Genomic DNA, 15,725 nt, shown 5'->3' on the forward strand with positions numbered 1-15,725 from the left:
TGAAAGTATTGAATTCGTGGAAAAGTATCCGAATATTTGCTAATTTTTCACAACGTCGTTCATAATTAAAAAATTACGAACAATTCGAATTGCAAACGATTTTATTCTTCGTCGTTATCATAGCTACGTGTAATAGAATATCACGAGACGATTAAACTGATTTTTAAAAACCAGTAAACAATAATAAAATCGATGTTTGTAACTGTCGAACCTTGCAGAGAATATTATCAAATTCTTGATAAGCTCTTTATCCTCGGATTCCTTAATCTCTAAATTATAAATTTGGTTAAGAAAGGTCCTCTAAATTGATAGAAAGATTTGCGATGTTAATACCAACGGTGATTTATACCTACATATATATCTTACATCTTTTATCGCAAAGTTTCATTTTTGTTGCAAACAAACAACATTTATATTCATATTTTCAGAAATTAGAATTGGTAAAATACAGTTTGAATGTCTAGATTGATACCAGATAAATATAGTAAATAATAAAGCGGACTAAAATTAATTTGCCTTTGTTAACTATTAACTATTATCCATGATTATGAAAGTCTGTAGTTAAGGAATGACCTGATTAACGGATTAAGAAGAAAACTGTACAATATGTAAAGCACAAAGTGGTAAACGGATATGAAACAGAAGCTGGAGAACTTGACCCTAAAAGAAACGAGAAATGAAATAGGAATAGGAAATCTAATTGTTGGTCTGAATTGAAAGAAAGCCGTGCAACGTTTACGACGCGTCCACCCAAGAAGGGGATTAACGAAGCTCGGAATCGTATACTTTTATCAAAGAGGCACACGCGCATCCCCGATAGTTGTTTGGGTGTTTTCACACCTCCATGCCCAGGGACTTAAGTTTAAAAACCGACGGCTAAATAATGTATATCACAGCGGCAACAGCCGGCGGTAAAACAGTTATAAAAACACTGGCAACTACGTTAGGATCAATTATTTAAGATGTACAGCTCCGTAAAGAGAGAGTAGACCAGTCGTAAAGGGGGTGGAAGAAAGTAACGCTTCTAGGACGAACCGGAAGGAAGGGGAATACAGGGGGTGGGAAAGGAGGTGGCCATCGCGGGAGTTATAAAGGTTGCAGTTAAAAGTTGCTTGAATTATCAAGGGACTGACTGCTTCGAGACGACGGTGACCGTTATTTTTGAGCTGTTGCGTATTGGAATTTGTACGTGAAAGTTCGCGTCATTTTGCTAGCGCGATGAAATTGTCAGGTAACAGTCAGGATAGAGAGAAATCCGTTATCCATTACCTACATCTCATCGGTGATAGTCGATAGTATCGTAGTAGACTTTTGAAAACAATTGAAAGGAGAAAAGCACGATACGTACGTCTTTGTAGATTTTCTCGTTCTAGTCGGTAGCGTCGCTGTATCAACAGAAAGAAACATTTTACATAAAATAGTCTAGCGTTAATATATAAGGAAAATAAATTTTCAGCAGGCAGATTGATTCGTTTCGTTTCGTATAAAAAATATCGTCGTAACAAGGTTCGTGGTTTTCATTGATTTCAACTAAGAGCGAAATACATTCTTTAACGCGACTAAATCGCTACTTGCAATTAATGGTTAGTAGTCGGTAATGATCGCTTTAACTGTGATATTAGTATCGTTATTAACTGAACTGCAACGATCTCGTAATAGAAAATAGAACTCTGATTTTGAAATCAAAGATATCAGAATAGAGAATCAGATATATGTATTATAGACTGTTTCGAGCTATAAACGAAGCCAGCAATTGAATTAAACTCACGAGACGCTTCTTCTTTATTATTACGATACAGGTGCTCTTTTAAGCGTTTAAGCAGTCAACTTCAGATAAAATGGGAAAAATTACCGCAATTCTTCCCTCCGGTTCCATTTAAACAACTATAAATACTAAAATAGCAACGGGAAACACATGGCTGCCGATTTTGCCGATGATGAGTCTGTTAGAGAGGATGAGAACGATTACGATGTTATAATTATAGGAGCAGGTTTAGCTGGTCTTACGTGCGCATATAACATTCTGAGGAAAGAAACTGGGTTAGATGTATTAGTCATCGAAGCAAATAGTAAATATTTTTTGAAATCAGAAAATATAAAGATCTTCGATATGATATATCTATGATTATTTTCAGCAAGTTGTATTTATTATTAACCCTTCTTAAAGGCTATCATGGATGGAAAACATTAAAATTTACAAATTATCCTTCCTACGATAACTTTTTAAAATGCCATCTTTGTTGCAAATATATTTATTAAGCTTGTCTAAAATTAGGTGAAATAGGAGGGCGCATTTTACAAAAAAGCTTTAGCAATACTTATCACGCCAATTCCTTGCAAAAACATGTGACTGATCTAGTGAAGAGGTTACATATAAAAATTGATCAGGCATCTCGTAACGGGACGAACAAAAAAGTACTGTACACGAATGATACATGGTTTGAAATTTTACCGAGATTTTATGGAGCCGAGGTCCACGATTTTTTTCGAAAGGTAACATAAATCGATATATCTACTATACTTAACTTTAAATATTCGATATCTTATCACGAGCGATAAAATTAATTAAAATATTTCACTTTACTATAGTTTCGATATATCATGCGAAAATATTTATTTTTCACTTAGATCGAAGAAGGCGTATTAAACTCAAAATTTAGTAATTATACGGGCAACGAAGAAGAAGCTAAGTATCTTGCCGAGACAAGTGTTGAACAACTACTACGTAAAATCGTTTATTTCCCGTATGCACGATCACTATGTCGAGCATATATTTGCAGCACATGCGGTACATTTCTTTCAAACTTTTAGCAAAAATTACTAAACAATTTTATTTCTTCTTTTTATAAAACATATAAATATATACCTTTACATATGTATGTATGTAGGTATATATGTAGGTATAGTAGGCAGAGTAGCAAGTTTATTCGTCCTTTCTTAAAAGAGCATATCAAGTGTTATTATAATATAAAGTCTACCTGTAACCAAGAAATAATTTACTTACCCTATTTATTTATTAATATACGTATATCTTTCACCAAAATATTCAAATACGCGTATTTTTACATTCTTCGAAATGTAAAGACAGTCGTGAAGGACGAACGAATTTATTACCGAAACGTAATAACTAAATAATAGTAAAATCTAATAATATCCGTAATTTGTAAATTTCAAGATGAAAAATAACAAGTAACGTAGTAATTGCGAAGAAAGATATCTAAGATTTCTAAGAAAATTCAAATTGAACAGAAAATGAATAAACAGTATATAATTTTTCACAGCTGTAAGAGACCTCAACAACGTCTCAGCACTTTGGTTTTTCGTTATGCTGAACGGAGCATCAGGTTTTTTAAATCGATTGAAAATTATGATAGGTGATAGTAATCGATATTTCGTGCAAGTAAGAGATTACGCTATACATATATCGTGAATAATAATGTCACGTAAATTACGAATAGAATTCGTACACGATCATTTTTGTAAAATGTATAGATATTTCAACAAAATTGTGATAAGTTATTGACCTCTGCTTGGAAAAAAACTCCTACCTTGATTAATTGTTTGTAATATTCGTACTGTGTTTCTGCAGGATGGTATGTGTAAGATCACGCATATTCTATTAAAGAATATCTTACGACAGCATGGAAAAATAAGATACGTAGAGCCAGTTAGTAAAATTACATTCAATGACGATCGAGCTTATGTGTCTACGACAAGGAATTACTTCAGGTATACATCTTAATAATTCAAAAATAAGTATATATTTTTATAAGAAATAGATAATCGAAGGAATTGTAACGATGCGGAAGTAACTCTATCTTGCACGTGTCTTTAGTGATAAATACATATACACAGTGAGATAAATATACATTTTATGACATTACGATTAACAGTGTAATATGCCAGCATTATCGTTAATCTAAACACGTATAGAAAAGTTAAAAGATATTTATACGTATATTGCAAACTTCGCAGAAACTATCAAAATATTTAAACAGTCTTACTGATTGCATTATATATATTATATAAACACATTTTTGTGACACCATCTGTATCCTACTTTTCTAATTCTACTTTTAAGACAACTATTCCTGTTGTAGGTATACTAATTCTCCACCAAATGTATGTTCGCAATAATTTTTATGTAACTTTTGTATACATTTTCAAATTTAACACAAATTTGATCAATATAATAACGACAGTCGTGTTTCATTACGCTTTAATAATAAAATTTCAAAATGTTTCATATAACATAACACACACATACACACCCAAAATAAGTACATATCATGTACATACATAAAGCTGCTATAACAAGTGTCGAAATCGGTTTGGTGAGTCATTGTACGTATATAACTTTAAGTACCATTGATTAGTATCATTTTTTACAGATGCGAATTCGTAGTTATTGCGATACCTCCATCGATGCAAAACAGTATCATTATCGAACCACCTCTCTCTTCAATAAATATCGAAACATTGTACACACCGGCAGAAAATGTGTTTTTCAATGTGTTTTATAAGAAACCATTTTGGAGATCTAATTCTACAAAGGATATTATCACCACTTGGGATTCTGGTAACAATTTAAACATCATTTACGATGCAACTCTAGGCAACACGGAAGGAATTGTGTTCGCTGGGTTTCTGGCCGAACCTAATCTCGAACAAACACATAAGAGAGGACTGTTTGACACGTTAGAAGATTGTTACGAAAGTGTCGAAGCATCGAGATTTTTACGATACAAAGAATACGATCAGTCGTTGATAAATGATGAAATGAAACCTGGTTGTCCTATGAGTGTCCTGAAGCCCATTTCCATTCAGGATTATATTAATCATACAGAAGCTTCTTACGAAAGGTATGAGGATGCTTTTAAATATCAACGTAATCAAAGATAAAGCATATTCATTTTTGCTAGTAAGGAAGGAACTTAATTACCATTGAGTGTGTCATAAGATTAGAAAATGACTAAGATCCAAAAGTGGAAAAGGTTACGTCATAATTTTAGGTTCGTTAATTCGGTGATAAAAATAACCCCAAGTTTGTTAGTATTTCGTATGCTATATATGTTTTTTACATACTTGGTTTACTATTTCTCTTAACGTAAAATATACGATATGCCGTGCTTGTTATTAATAATTGAATCATTATACCTCTCGAGTAAAATGAACGCTGATTTGATAAGCGGAAAACGTATTTGTTTCTAATAAAACTTATCTATTTTGTAAGAATTTTCTTTGCCTCGAGCGAATACGCTATCAATTGGCCTGGAACGGTAGATGGTGCGATCCAAGCTGGTGAAGTCGCAGCTTACGAAATTTTGTGGCGAATTAGACCCCAAGCACTTTCTTCTCGTGAAATGTATCGTGTTGGGTATTGTACAAATGATAAACACACTTTCTTTTTTAATTAACATTAGAACAAACAATTATCATAATATTATTACGTATACTTAGCGATTAACGCGATATTTTTATACTTATGTGTTAGATGTATTTTTATTTATTTATTTTTAGTAACACGTACATACAATATGTTTTCGCAAAATCACTTTACGTAGAAATTTCCTTCTTTGTTTTTCGATATAAACCGATATCGATCAGGTACCAACCAATACTAAATCGGTATTTCTCTTTTGTAGTATCTACTTGATATAGAATCAAATAAGTTTTAATATTCCGATAGCGTTCGTATGATAAATATTACGTTTCAATTTTTCTTTCTTTTTCAATTTTGCAGTAGCACCAAGATCAAAATAAAAGCAAGATCAGACCAGCCATATTCCTTGAAAGTGTGCGTTTTACAGTATCTTGGAATACTTCTTCACGTTGCTGTACTTGTCTCATTTTTGAGGATTGCTTATGACTAAACCAAGAAATTACTATTATAATATAGTTACGATATACATATCAGAAGTTTAAGTTTTAATAAAATTAATCCCTTATCATACTTTATCATATTTTAATGGTGATATTTTATTCGATTCTTATTTAATTCTTCGAAGTACACATTATAATAGGCACTAACAAAATTTTGCATACTTTTATGCTGAAAAATGTAATTACAACCGACCTAGATGCAGGGTAGTTCGTATTAAACATAAACTAAACAGAGTTATAAGTAAATATGTACATACGTACGTATGTATATATGTATATTACACATGTAAAGACGTAAACATTGAATATGACCCCCAACAAGAACAAGATATTATATTTACAATTTAGCATCATATATATCAAACGTAGTTCCATGTTCTTAGTCTTCCCGTCCGTACATAAATAGAGTACAGTGGTGGATTAAAGTTAAAATGTACCATATTTTGTGAAAATTCATCAACCGCAGTGCAACTGCGACGTCAAACATTACGGAAACAAATTTATATACCATACATTTCAATCCTTTGCTGTAAGTGATTTTTCTAATTAATTTTTTGGAATTTTTTTCTTTTTCTTCGAGTAAATGTTTTCTCCAAGATCGTGTATGGTATTATGAAATATAGCGCTGGCTTTTATTATCAAAGTGGACACTTTTCTTTTGGTAAATAATCTTATACCTCCGCTGTCTAACAATCGAGGCTATATCTTATATGTAATATACAATAGATACATACATATATACGTTTGCCGGTATCATGCAATATCGAAAATATACATATTACCTAATTAATTTTCATTGATTAGCGATCGTTCATATTGATTCGCAATGTCTCAAGAAGATACAAGCGAAGATGAGATAGGATTGCGGACACCGTCGTTCCTCAGGAAAGGATCTCGATGCAGTCGTGGTACGCCAGGTAACATCACAGTAACATCCACGCCTTGACATATATCAAAGTACATTAAGGACAATGTAATTGATTCTTTTATCAATTTAATTTGAAATCTTTGCTTCCATTATTTTCTTCTTTTTCATACTGTAAAGTTACTATTCGCACGCTGTAAGATTCTCATGCTTGTGCAAGATATTATAATTTCGTTTAATTCAGTTTCAATTTCCACGGTTTCATAATAATGAATATACGATATCAACATAGATTATGATCCATAATGAACATTATGACGTCCGTTACATTACAGTAACTCCATCGTCTATTACGAGTTCGATAATACTCGGCCAAATCCCAGAAGAGGTACTCCGTGTTTGGAGTCAACTACCAGAAGCAATACGTTTAGATCCTAGTTTGGCAGTTTTTCAAAGGGAATATGATCGTGTTCATCAAACTATAGAAGGAAGGTGAATATTCCTTAAACGTGCATTGTTAAAAGAATAACATAAAGAAGTGGCTACCGCGAACATTAAAGCACATGTCCCGTTATACATATTAGATACTATGATAGTTTGCTATGTTTTGATTATCGAATGATAATGCGTTCTATGTTTTATATTTTTGATAGAGTATACGTACATGTATATTTTTTTAATATATCCAGCATTTGATTAGTTTATTTTAAAGAGTAGATCACGCGTGAACGTTCGAATCAAATAATAATAATAATCTATTGCAGATCTTTGGATGAAGCGAAGAAAGACTGTCTGGTAGTAAATATGTCTCTTGGGACACAGTCTGCATTGCCACATAAGTAAGTGACGCAAGATCTTTCCTTTAACGTTTAAATTAAAATTGTAAAATATAGCGTAAATAAAAAACAGTATTTTTGATTAAAAACACCTGTTTTCGTAAATAGAACGTGTATATACATATGTATTTATGGTAAATTTCAAGTACAAGAATTTATATGATAGAATGTATGTATGTATTACGTAATATGGAAAAATATATAAAACATTATATTTCATTTGATAAGTGAATCGAATCGTTGTTTAAGTATTATTTCCTCGCCAAAAGCAGTAATAAACACAGTTAACTCAATAACAAACACAGTTGAAATATTTACCCAAGATAAATTATTTGGGATTATGATATTGTATATTAATAACGAGAATTAGTTTATATAAATAAATGAATAATATTTTTATTGAATGTTACACGTAGAATGAAAAGTAGAAAAGACGATGAAGATGGGAATAACGATATTACAATTACACAAGGGACCAACGAAACGAAACAAAAGCTTTATCGTTATATCAAGTTAATCTTATTATGTTGCTGTTGGCTAATATTCACTGTAAGTAATAGTACTAAAATAAATTATAAGTGTATTAAAAGACATTTCTATGATTAAGCTTTGACTTGAAAAGAAAATAATTAATCGCGGAGATAAGCGTAATTTTAACAATTGGTGCAGTTTAAAATACAAAAATACATTAAACGGAGAAAAATATTTTTGATTTATACAACTATATGTTGATATTCTGTGCATATCTACTGGTATTCGATTAAATAGATATCGTATAAGATTATTGTATTTTTTCATTCTAGCTAATACTGATAATTAAGAGCGAAAGGATCGAAGCGTTGCACCAAATTTCAATACCTAGTGGACAAATAAAAAGTATCCCTTTCTTTACAATTTTGGTTAATTATTAAAATAATTAAAACGATAAAGGCATAAACATATTTTTCGAAACACTGGATGGATAGATTATTGCATCGTACAATATTATTAAACGATTTTTATCACGAAAATGATCACGAATTATTCTTAAATTCAATTTCAGTATCATACGAGAGAGCGACTGTCACTGTTAAGTTAATCTTTAAATTTTCATAGGCTACAAAATGTTTGGTCAAGTTCCTAGTAAGCATATCAATTTAATGATAGAAGGGTCATTACTTCCACCAATAAAAATGAAACCGGTAGAATACAGAAATGTATCTGATAGATATTTAATGGTATGGTTAGAACTACTCGTCGGTCAGGCAAATAATACCAATCAAGTTTTATTAGGATCTGAAGAGATTAAGGTAAATATACGTATATAATTTAATTTACATGACAGACAATTGTTATATTCTATATCTTTAACGAACCTTTTTTTCATTTTTATCTGGAGATACGTTTCTTTTTTAACTAAAAATTTCTCTTAATAATACATTCATAGTACAGTTACAAATATCACGCTATATTATGTTTAATATCTAAATTGATACTTAAATAAAGAATAATTCGTGATCTTTCGCATATATAGAATATAAGCGATGTATGGATTTTACCAATACTTCCGGAGAAATTGATAGATGTATTTCCTGGACAGAGGCAGCAAAAAATTTTTAATTTAGAAAATATCGACAAAAGGCACGTATAATAATCTTACGATCAAATTACTATTTGTACTCTATGCTACCAAATTTTCCATTACACGTAACACGCAACTCGTCAAATTTGATTCAATGTTAACTTTATTCAATTTTATTACATAGTATCTAGTATACATAGTATGCTTCCGAATATTATACAAAACTACTATTATACACATATTTTATATATCTTAATATTTTATATTTTACAGTACTCTAGAATGCGGTGAGATATTAATTAAATTGAAAACAAATCTAGAATCCAGTTTTGCCGTCTCTATTAGTTACGATTTATCGTCAATGAACAAAGATGATGGAATAGCGTATGCTGCGGCAGTCTTATTTGGATTATATATACTTATAATATTCGAGGTAATTAGCCGCTAACAGCTATCTATTCGTTATTTAGTTAGTAGTTTGATTTTTATTATCTATATTTTTAAATGTGATTTAAATAATTTTAATTCATAATTAGTTGGTATTCGTAGGTTGTACATAGAACTTTAGCAGCTATGTTAGCTTCGACTATGTCTATCGCGATATTAGCAACCATAAACGAGGTAATATAAGAAGAAAAATAACGAATATTTAGGAAAATTGTTTAGAGAAACGTTCACTTATGGCAGAAATATTATATGTCGGATATTTTTCCAGAGACCAACTATGAATGAATTAATGTCTTGGATAGATGTCGATACATTATTGTTATTATTCTCAATGATGATACTTGTCGGCATAGTCGCTGAGACAGGTGTATTCGACTGGTTAGCAGTCTATGCTTACAAGGTAACTTGCTTGCTTCGTCAAGTTTATACATCTTACATATATGTATACCCAATTAAGTATTAATATCGAACAATTGCATTGTTTCCCATTCAAAATAAATTACATACGCGATAATGTAATCCTATACATACACGTTCAATTTTCTAAACTAAAGTTTAACATGTATTTCCATAAATGAGTAAATATATGTACGTAATAAGTAAATGAATATGAGCCTTTGTTTCCGGATAAAATAAATTTGAAGATTTACTATATGCGTGTACTAAACCAATTCTTAACGAAACACGTTCAAACTCCATTTTTTTGAAAACAAAGACATAAATTGTTTTATTCATACTCGGGCGGTAATTAGCCAAGTAATTAGCGACTTTCTCGGAAACGAAGCTTCATATGAGAAATATTGTTCTACATTCATAAAGAATCGCGTTATACCCGCTTGTGTATGTTATTAGACCGGAGCCTGTATCTACCTATATCTACGTATAACGTAATATCCAATATCTTTTCGCTACGTACATACATATCATTATACGTATATCGCTATATACGTATATCACTATTTGAAATACGCTGCTACAAACATAATTTCGTTTAATTTCTTTAGATAACTGCAGGAAAGCTGTGGCCACTCGTAGGTACACTATGTTTCTTTACAACGTTCATTTCATCGTTCCTCGATAATGTTACGACAGTGATGTTAATGACACCGGTAACCATTAGATTATGCGAAGTAATGGAAATAAATCCAGTGCCAATATTGACATCGATGGTGGTTTATTCTAATATCGGGGGTGCTATGACACCGATAGGCGATCCACCCAACGTAATTATTACATCGAATCGCGATGTTATTAACAACGTAAGCATTACTTTGAATATCGATTTCTACATATATTTCACTAAGGATTAAGTTACATCAGTACAATAATTGATTCGACTCGACTTTACTTTTAACGTTGCTTTAACGTTTACTTAATATACTAAGTATATAATTTACATACAAATAATTTTTTACTAACATAAATACCGTACGAGCATTTATTTTACAAACAAAGTATGAAACTGAACATATTATATTTAATTGCGAATAAAATGAAATTGTAACTGTGAAAATTCACAGAATAAAATTGAAAGATACTTTCTATTATATAATATTAAGAATTATAATATTGATACATATGATAACATTTAATTTTGTAACGTTGATACGTAATATTGTTATTTATTATTTAGGGTATCGATTTTAGTACATTCACAATGCACATGAGCATTGGTGTTATATTGGTAATACTTGTAGTTTTTGCTCAGCTGCGATTCATCTTCCGAGACATAGCTGTTCTTAAATTCGCCGAACCACAAGATGTACAGGTACGAACATTCTCATTTGTTATCTCTAGATTCTTGACGGCGGATTTTTATACGTCTAAATTGAAAAACATAGAAATACACAGTAATATACAAAGAAAGACATACAAAATGTCCAAAATACGCATGTACATACAAACAGTAGTCGCTAGAATATGTATTTAGTATTTATTTAGAGGATGAGACAAATTTCTGTCTAGCTTTTATTCCTTCTGTTTCCGTGAAAACACAAATTTGCATAAACATCCGTGGTCTAGTTATCATAAATAAACTTTAAATCCTTTAGATCGTAAACTTTTTACATACTTTAACGAGACAAAAACAAAGTTCGATTCTCATAGATTGCTAAAGTAGCTGAATACAAAAAGTATCTAACGGGTTTCTTTATGCGATCGTTTTAGGAATTAAGGCATGAAATTGCCATTTGGCAAAGAGCTGCGGCAAGTTTGTCGAGTTACAGTAAAGACGAAAATTTAGTGAGGGAGACTTTGCTAAAAAAGGTTCAACGATTGCTCTCGCAGTTAAAAAAGAAGCTAATTATAGGCAGTGTCACCCTTGAAACATACAAAACCACGCTCGAAGAACTTCAGGAAAAGGTAAATATCGACTATTGTAATCACCTATACGTATACAGCATCTTTCTATTTCTTATTAATTTAAATTGTCTTTTTGTCATCTAATTGTGCAATGATTTATGTGGTTATATGTACAATCTGTCTAATATGTACAACGTTTACTTTAGTTAATTACAATATTATAGAAGAAAGATTTAAACGGAAAGAAAACTTGTATAAATCGCTAAATTTTACATTAATCGCAATTTTATGTTGCAGTATCCTATTCGAGACAAGTGGTTACTAGTGAAATCTGGATTTACGTTGATCTTTGTGATCACATTATTTTTTCTGCACAGTATTCCAAATCTGCACTTGTCACTAGGCTGGACCGCTTTATTAGGCGTCCTTTTGTTATTAATATTAGCTGACAGCGAAGATTTGGATGGTCTCATGGCGCGCGTAGAATGGAGCACTTTGTTATTTTTTGCATCGTTATTTATTCTTATGGAGGTATAAAATACTCGGAAATTATCCATATACTTATACTATAATATTACTATATTATTGCTTTTAAAACATTTTGCGGAAGATGAGTATAAAAATGATATTTATAAAACGCTTAACAGTAATGCTATATCTACATACGTACATATACTTAAATGCATACAATAGAAAAATAGGAAAGAATATCTTATGATAATAAAATTCCTAATTACATACATATATATTTACAAATTCTTCTCATTTACCATTTCTATAAAAGAAGATATAAAGAAGAATAGCATACGAATAAACATAATGAGTTTGATTATTATCTCTGACCTAAAATTTTTACATCAAGTAAATACTTTGAATAATTATAACTTTTATGCTTCAGGCATTATCGCGTCTGGGCCTAATTGCTTGGATAGGAAAACAAACAGAAAAAATAATCCTATCTGTAAATGAAGAGTCACGATTAGCGGTAGCTATATTGCTACTGCTTTGGGTGTCAGCGCTCGCAAGTGCATTCGTGGACAACGTGCCTCTGTCAACGATGATGATAAGAGTCGTTACTACTTTGGCTCAAAATAACGAACTGAAACTGCCACTGCAGCCCCTGGTATGGGCTTTAGCTTTCGGCGCTTGTATGGGAGGTAAAGGGATTTGCGTGATAATCGCTTTAACGTAATCAATAATAGTATTTACAAAAATAATGGCCCATATTTTTGCAATGAAAATTGAAATATCTAATGAACATTTTGTTTAAAAAAATATATGATTGCTTCTAAGGTTTACAAAATACAGAAAAGCAAATATAGCAATTAGAGGAAAATGCCTTGAAAAATCAATACTGACGTTCCACATTTTGATTAAGTCTTTAACTTTGTGAAATTATTTTTCAATCGAATCAATTTAATTGTCTATAGGCTAGAGCGTAATGTAAAAGAAACAACTAATTTACCGATTTAACAGTACAACCATGATGTTCCTGCTATCACTCTCATGTTTTCTTGCAAAAGTGAAGAATTTAATAGAGACGAATTTTAATGTGATTTATGTAGTTGAATGGATGGGAATATTTACAGGAAATGGAACTTTGATTGGAGCTACTGCTAATGTAGTTTGCGTAGGAGTTGCGGAACAACATGGATACAAATTCTCTTTTATCCAATTTTTCAAGTAAGTGCGCTCCTATACACTTTCTATTTCTATACATAGAGAAAAATATATAATATAATAAATATAATATATATATACATCTATAAATAGAGAGGAAATTTAATTACATAACTACGTCATTTAAAATAAAGACTATTGATACACGTTAAAATAAGATATACATCGTTTCGTTACGAATTTTATAAATAAGTAATAATCAAATCGTTTATTTTTGAGTTTGTATCTTAATTCGTATCTAAGTCGATAGATTTTTGAAATAAAATACGTACGAAAAAAAATATTAATGATAATAGTATTATAATGTAACGATTATACATTATGATTAAACTACTTGTTATATTTACCTCTACAGTTATTAGTTTATTATTACAGATATTTAATAATACTTTACTTAACATGTTGTATTTTGAAAAATTTGCCTAAATTACAAACATTTATTTATTTATTAAGTTCGTAACGTAAGGCTAATATCCGATATAAATATCATAATTTAACATTATACATACGTATGAAAAAATTGATTTCACTTATATTTTAATACGTTTTAATCTACACGAGACGATAATAAATGATATCGTACATAATGATAATCGTACAAAATATCTATTAACTAGTCCAATATCAAATACCGTATACTCTGATCGTAAATGATATTTCGAATTCAGATTGAATACTAAATCGCTCATAAATGTATATCATTTTCACAAGAGCCTGTCGCTAATTCATTCTTCGTGTTATAATAATTTAATTACTTCGCCAAATAATTTTCAATGCGTTTATTTCAGGGTAGGCTTTCCAATTATGCTGACGAGTGCTATGACAATAACCATGTACTTAATGATCGCTCACGTCATTTTCAATTGGAACGGATAATGTAATTGTTACAACTTACGTTTGATATTCTCATGCGGCAAAGATATCAAAATTATTGGAGTCAAATGATCCTATTTAGATTCTTGCGTAATATTTGATGAATTAATGATACAACAATGTATAAACTATATAAAACTTGGATAAATAAGCAATTATTTTATAATAATTTCACTCTATTTTTCATTTTATTCTAATTCTTTTAGTTATAAAAGATATACGAATATTTCGCCTAATATTGCCTAAGATAGATCTAATTATCTAAACAGATTTTAATTTTGTTAAGTACAGAAAATATAAACGTAGCTATAATATACGTGGCAATAAATATTCCACGTTGTGCGATTTAATTATATATTTGAATAAATCTAAAAGCATTTGTAAACTTCCATCGGAAGATGTTTATTGATATTAATTACGTAAATTGTAAAATAAGTTATGTAATATTTAAAGAAACATTATTTTCTATCTAACGATGATTGCGATGAATGCGACGTTTTAACTCAATCGTTTCAAATGAACACAAATCAATTATATTATTAATCACGATAAATTAATCGTCTTACGTTTCCTTCGATTTCACCGATCTACGAACCATAAAGAAGAAGTTTTTCGCAGCGTTTTAACATTTAAATCGTTAACACTATATAAATTAGTCATATTAATTAATGAACGTCATGAATGCATATAGTATTCATACATATATATACATATACTAAATACATGTGTGTGTGTAAATGCTGTATTTTCGCTTTAGATAGACATTTGTTTTATTGCTTTTTATTATACATGTACAAATCTAACTTTTCAATTCGAGAGATGAAAATCTAACAAATTATAGGAATTGTATAATGAGGAATTTATTGTATTTAAGTAAAATTAATCGTAAATAAACATAATCGAGAATAATACAATAAACTATGTTTGGCCAACATACATATACTTGTTAAATTTTTTAACTTTAATTCTCCTATTATTATTAGACCTAAATGTAAACAAAATGTAATCATACATTAATGTACGCCTTCGCTAATTTTCGAAAATATCAATTCCGATTTCGATTGTTTGACCCACTGCTCAAGCAAAATATATATATATACAAGAAATAATAATCACTGACAATGATGATTATGATCTAAATATGTAGGTGTAGGTGTAGATGTATAAAAAGTTGAAGGAACTTAACGTGGCGATATTTTTCTACGGTTAAGTATTTTTAAATATAACTTTTCGAATTTTCGATCCATTAGTTTCAGCTGCACGATACATGCTAAACTGA

General features: G+C 30.4%; 2 protein-coding genes across 2 annotated transcripts in view; one reads left to right on the plus strand and one right to left on the minus strand.

The window, feature by feature from the left end:
- LOC100646599 (inhibitory POU protein) overlaps nucleotides 1–3,636 on the minus strand; it is a 75,774-nt gene extending 72,138 nt beyond the window's left edge. Inside the window, exon 1 of the mRNA XM_048410978.1 lies at nucleotides 3,549–3,636. The gene's annotated coding sequence lies outside the window, so the exon portion shown is untranslated. The remainder of the gene's footprint in view (nucleotides 1–3,548) is intronic.
- Nucleotides 3,637–6,257: 2,621 nt separating this feature from the next.
- Nucleotides 6,258–15,382, plus strand: LOC100646122 (P protein). Its single transcript, XM_003399591.4, has 18 exons — nucleotides 6,258–6,412; nucleotides 6,688–6,800; nucleotides 7,084–7,240; nucleotides 7,513–7,587; nucleotides 8,001–8,133; nucleotides 8,388–8,460; nucleotides 8,680–8,873; nucleotides 9,098–9,204; nucleotides 9,419–9,578; nucleotides 9,695–9,766; nucleotides 9,861–9,992; nucleotides 10,597–10,851; nucleotides 11,226–11,360; nucleotides 11,759–11,953; nucleotides 12,191–12,424; nucleotides 12,792–13,050; nucleotides 13,483–13,576; nucleotides 14,362–15,382. The coding sequence occupies exons 2-18, from the start codon at nucleotides 6,710–6,712 to the stop codon at nucleotides 14,447–14,449; spliced, it is 2,454 nt and encodes an 817-aa protein (XP_003399639.1). The 5' UTR covers nucleotides 6,258–6,412; nucleotides 6,688–6,709; the 3' UTR covers nucleotides 14,450–15,382.
- Nucleotides 15,383–15,725: the final 343 nt, after the last annotated feature.

Source organism: Bombus terrestris, chromosome 12, assembly GCF_910591885.1.
Source record: "Bombus terrestris chromosome 12, iyBomTerr1.2, whole genome shotgun sequence".
Taxonomy (NCBI): Eukaryota; Metazoa; Arthropoda; class Insecta; order Hymenoptera; family Apidae; genus Bombus; species Bombus terrestris.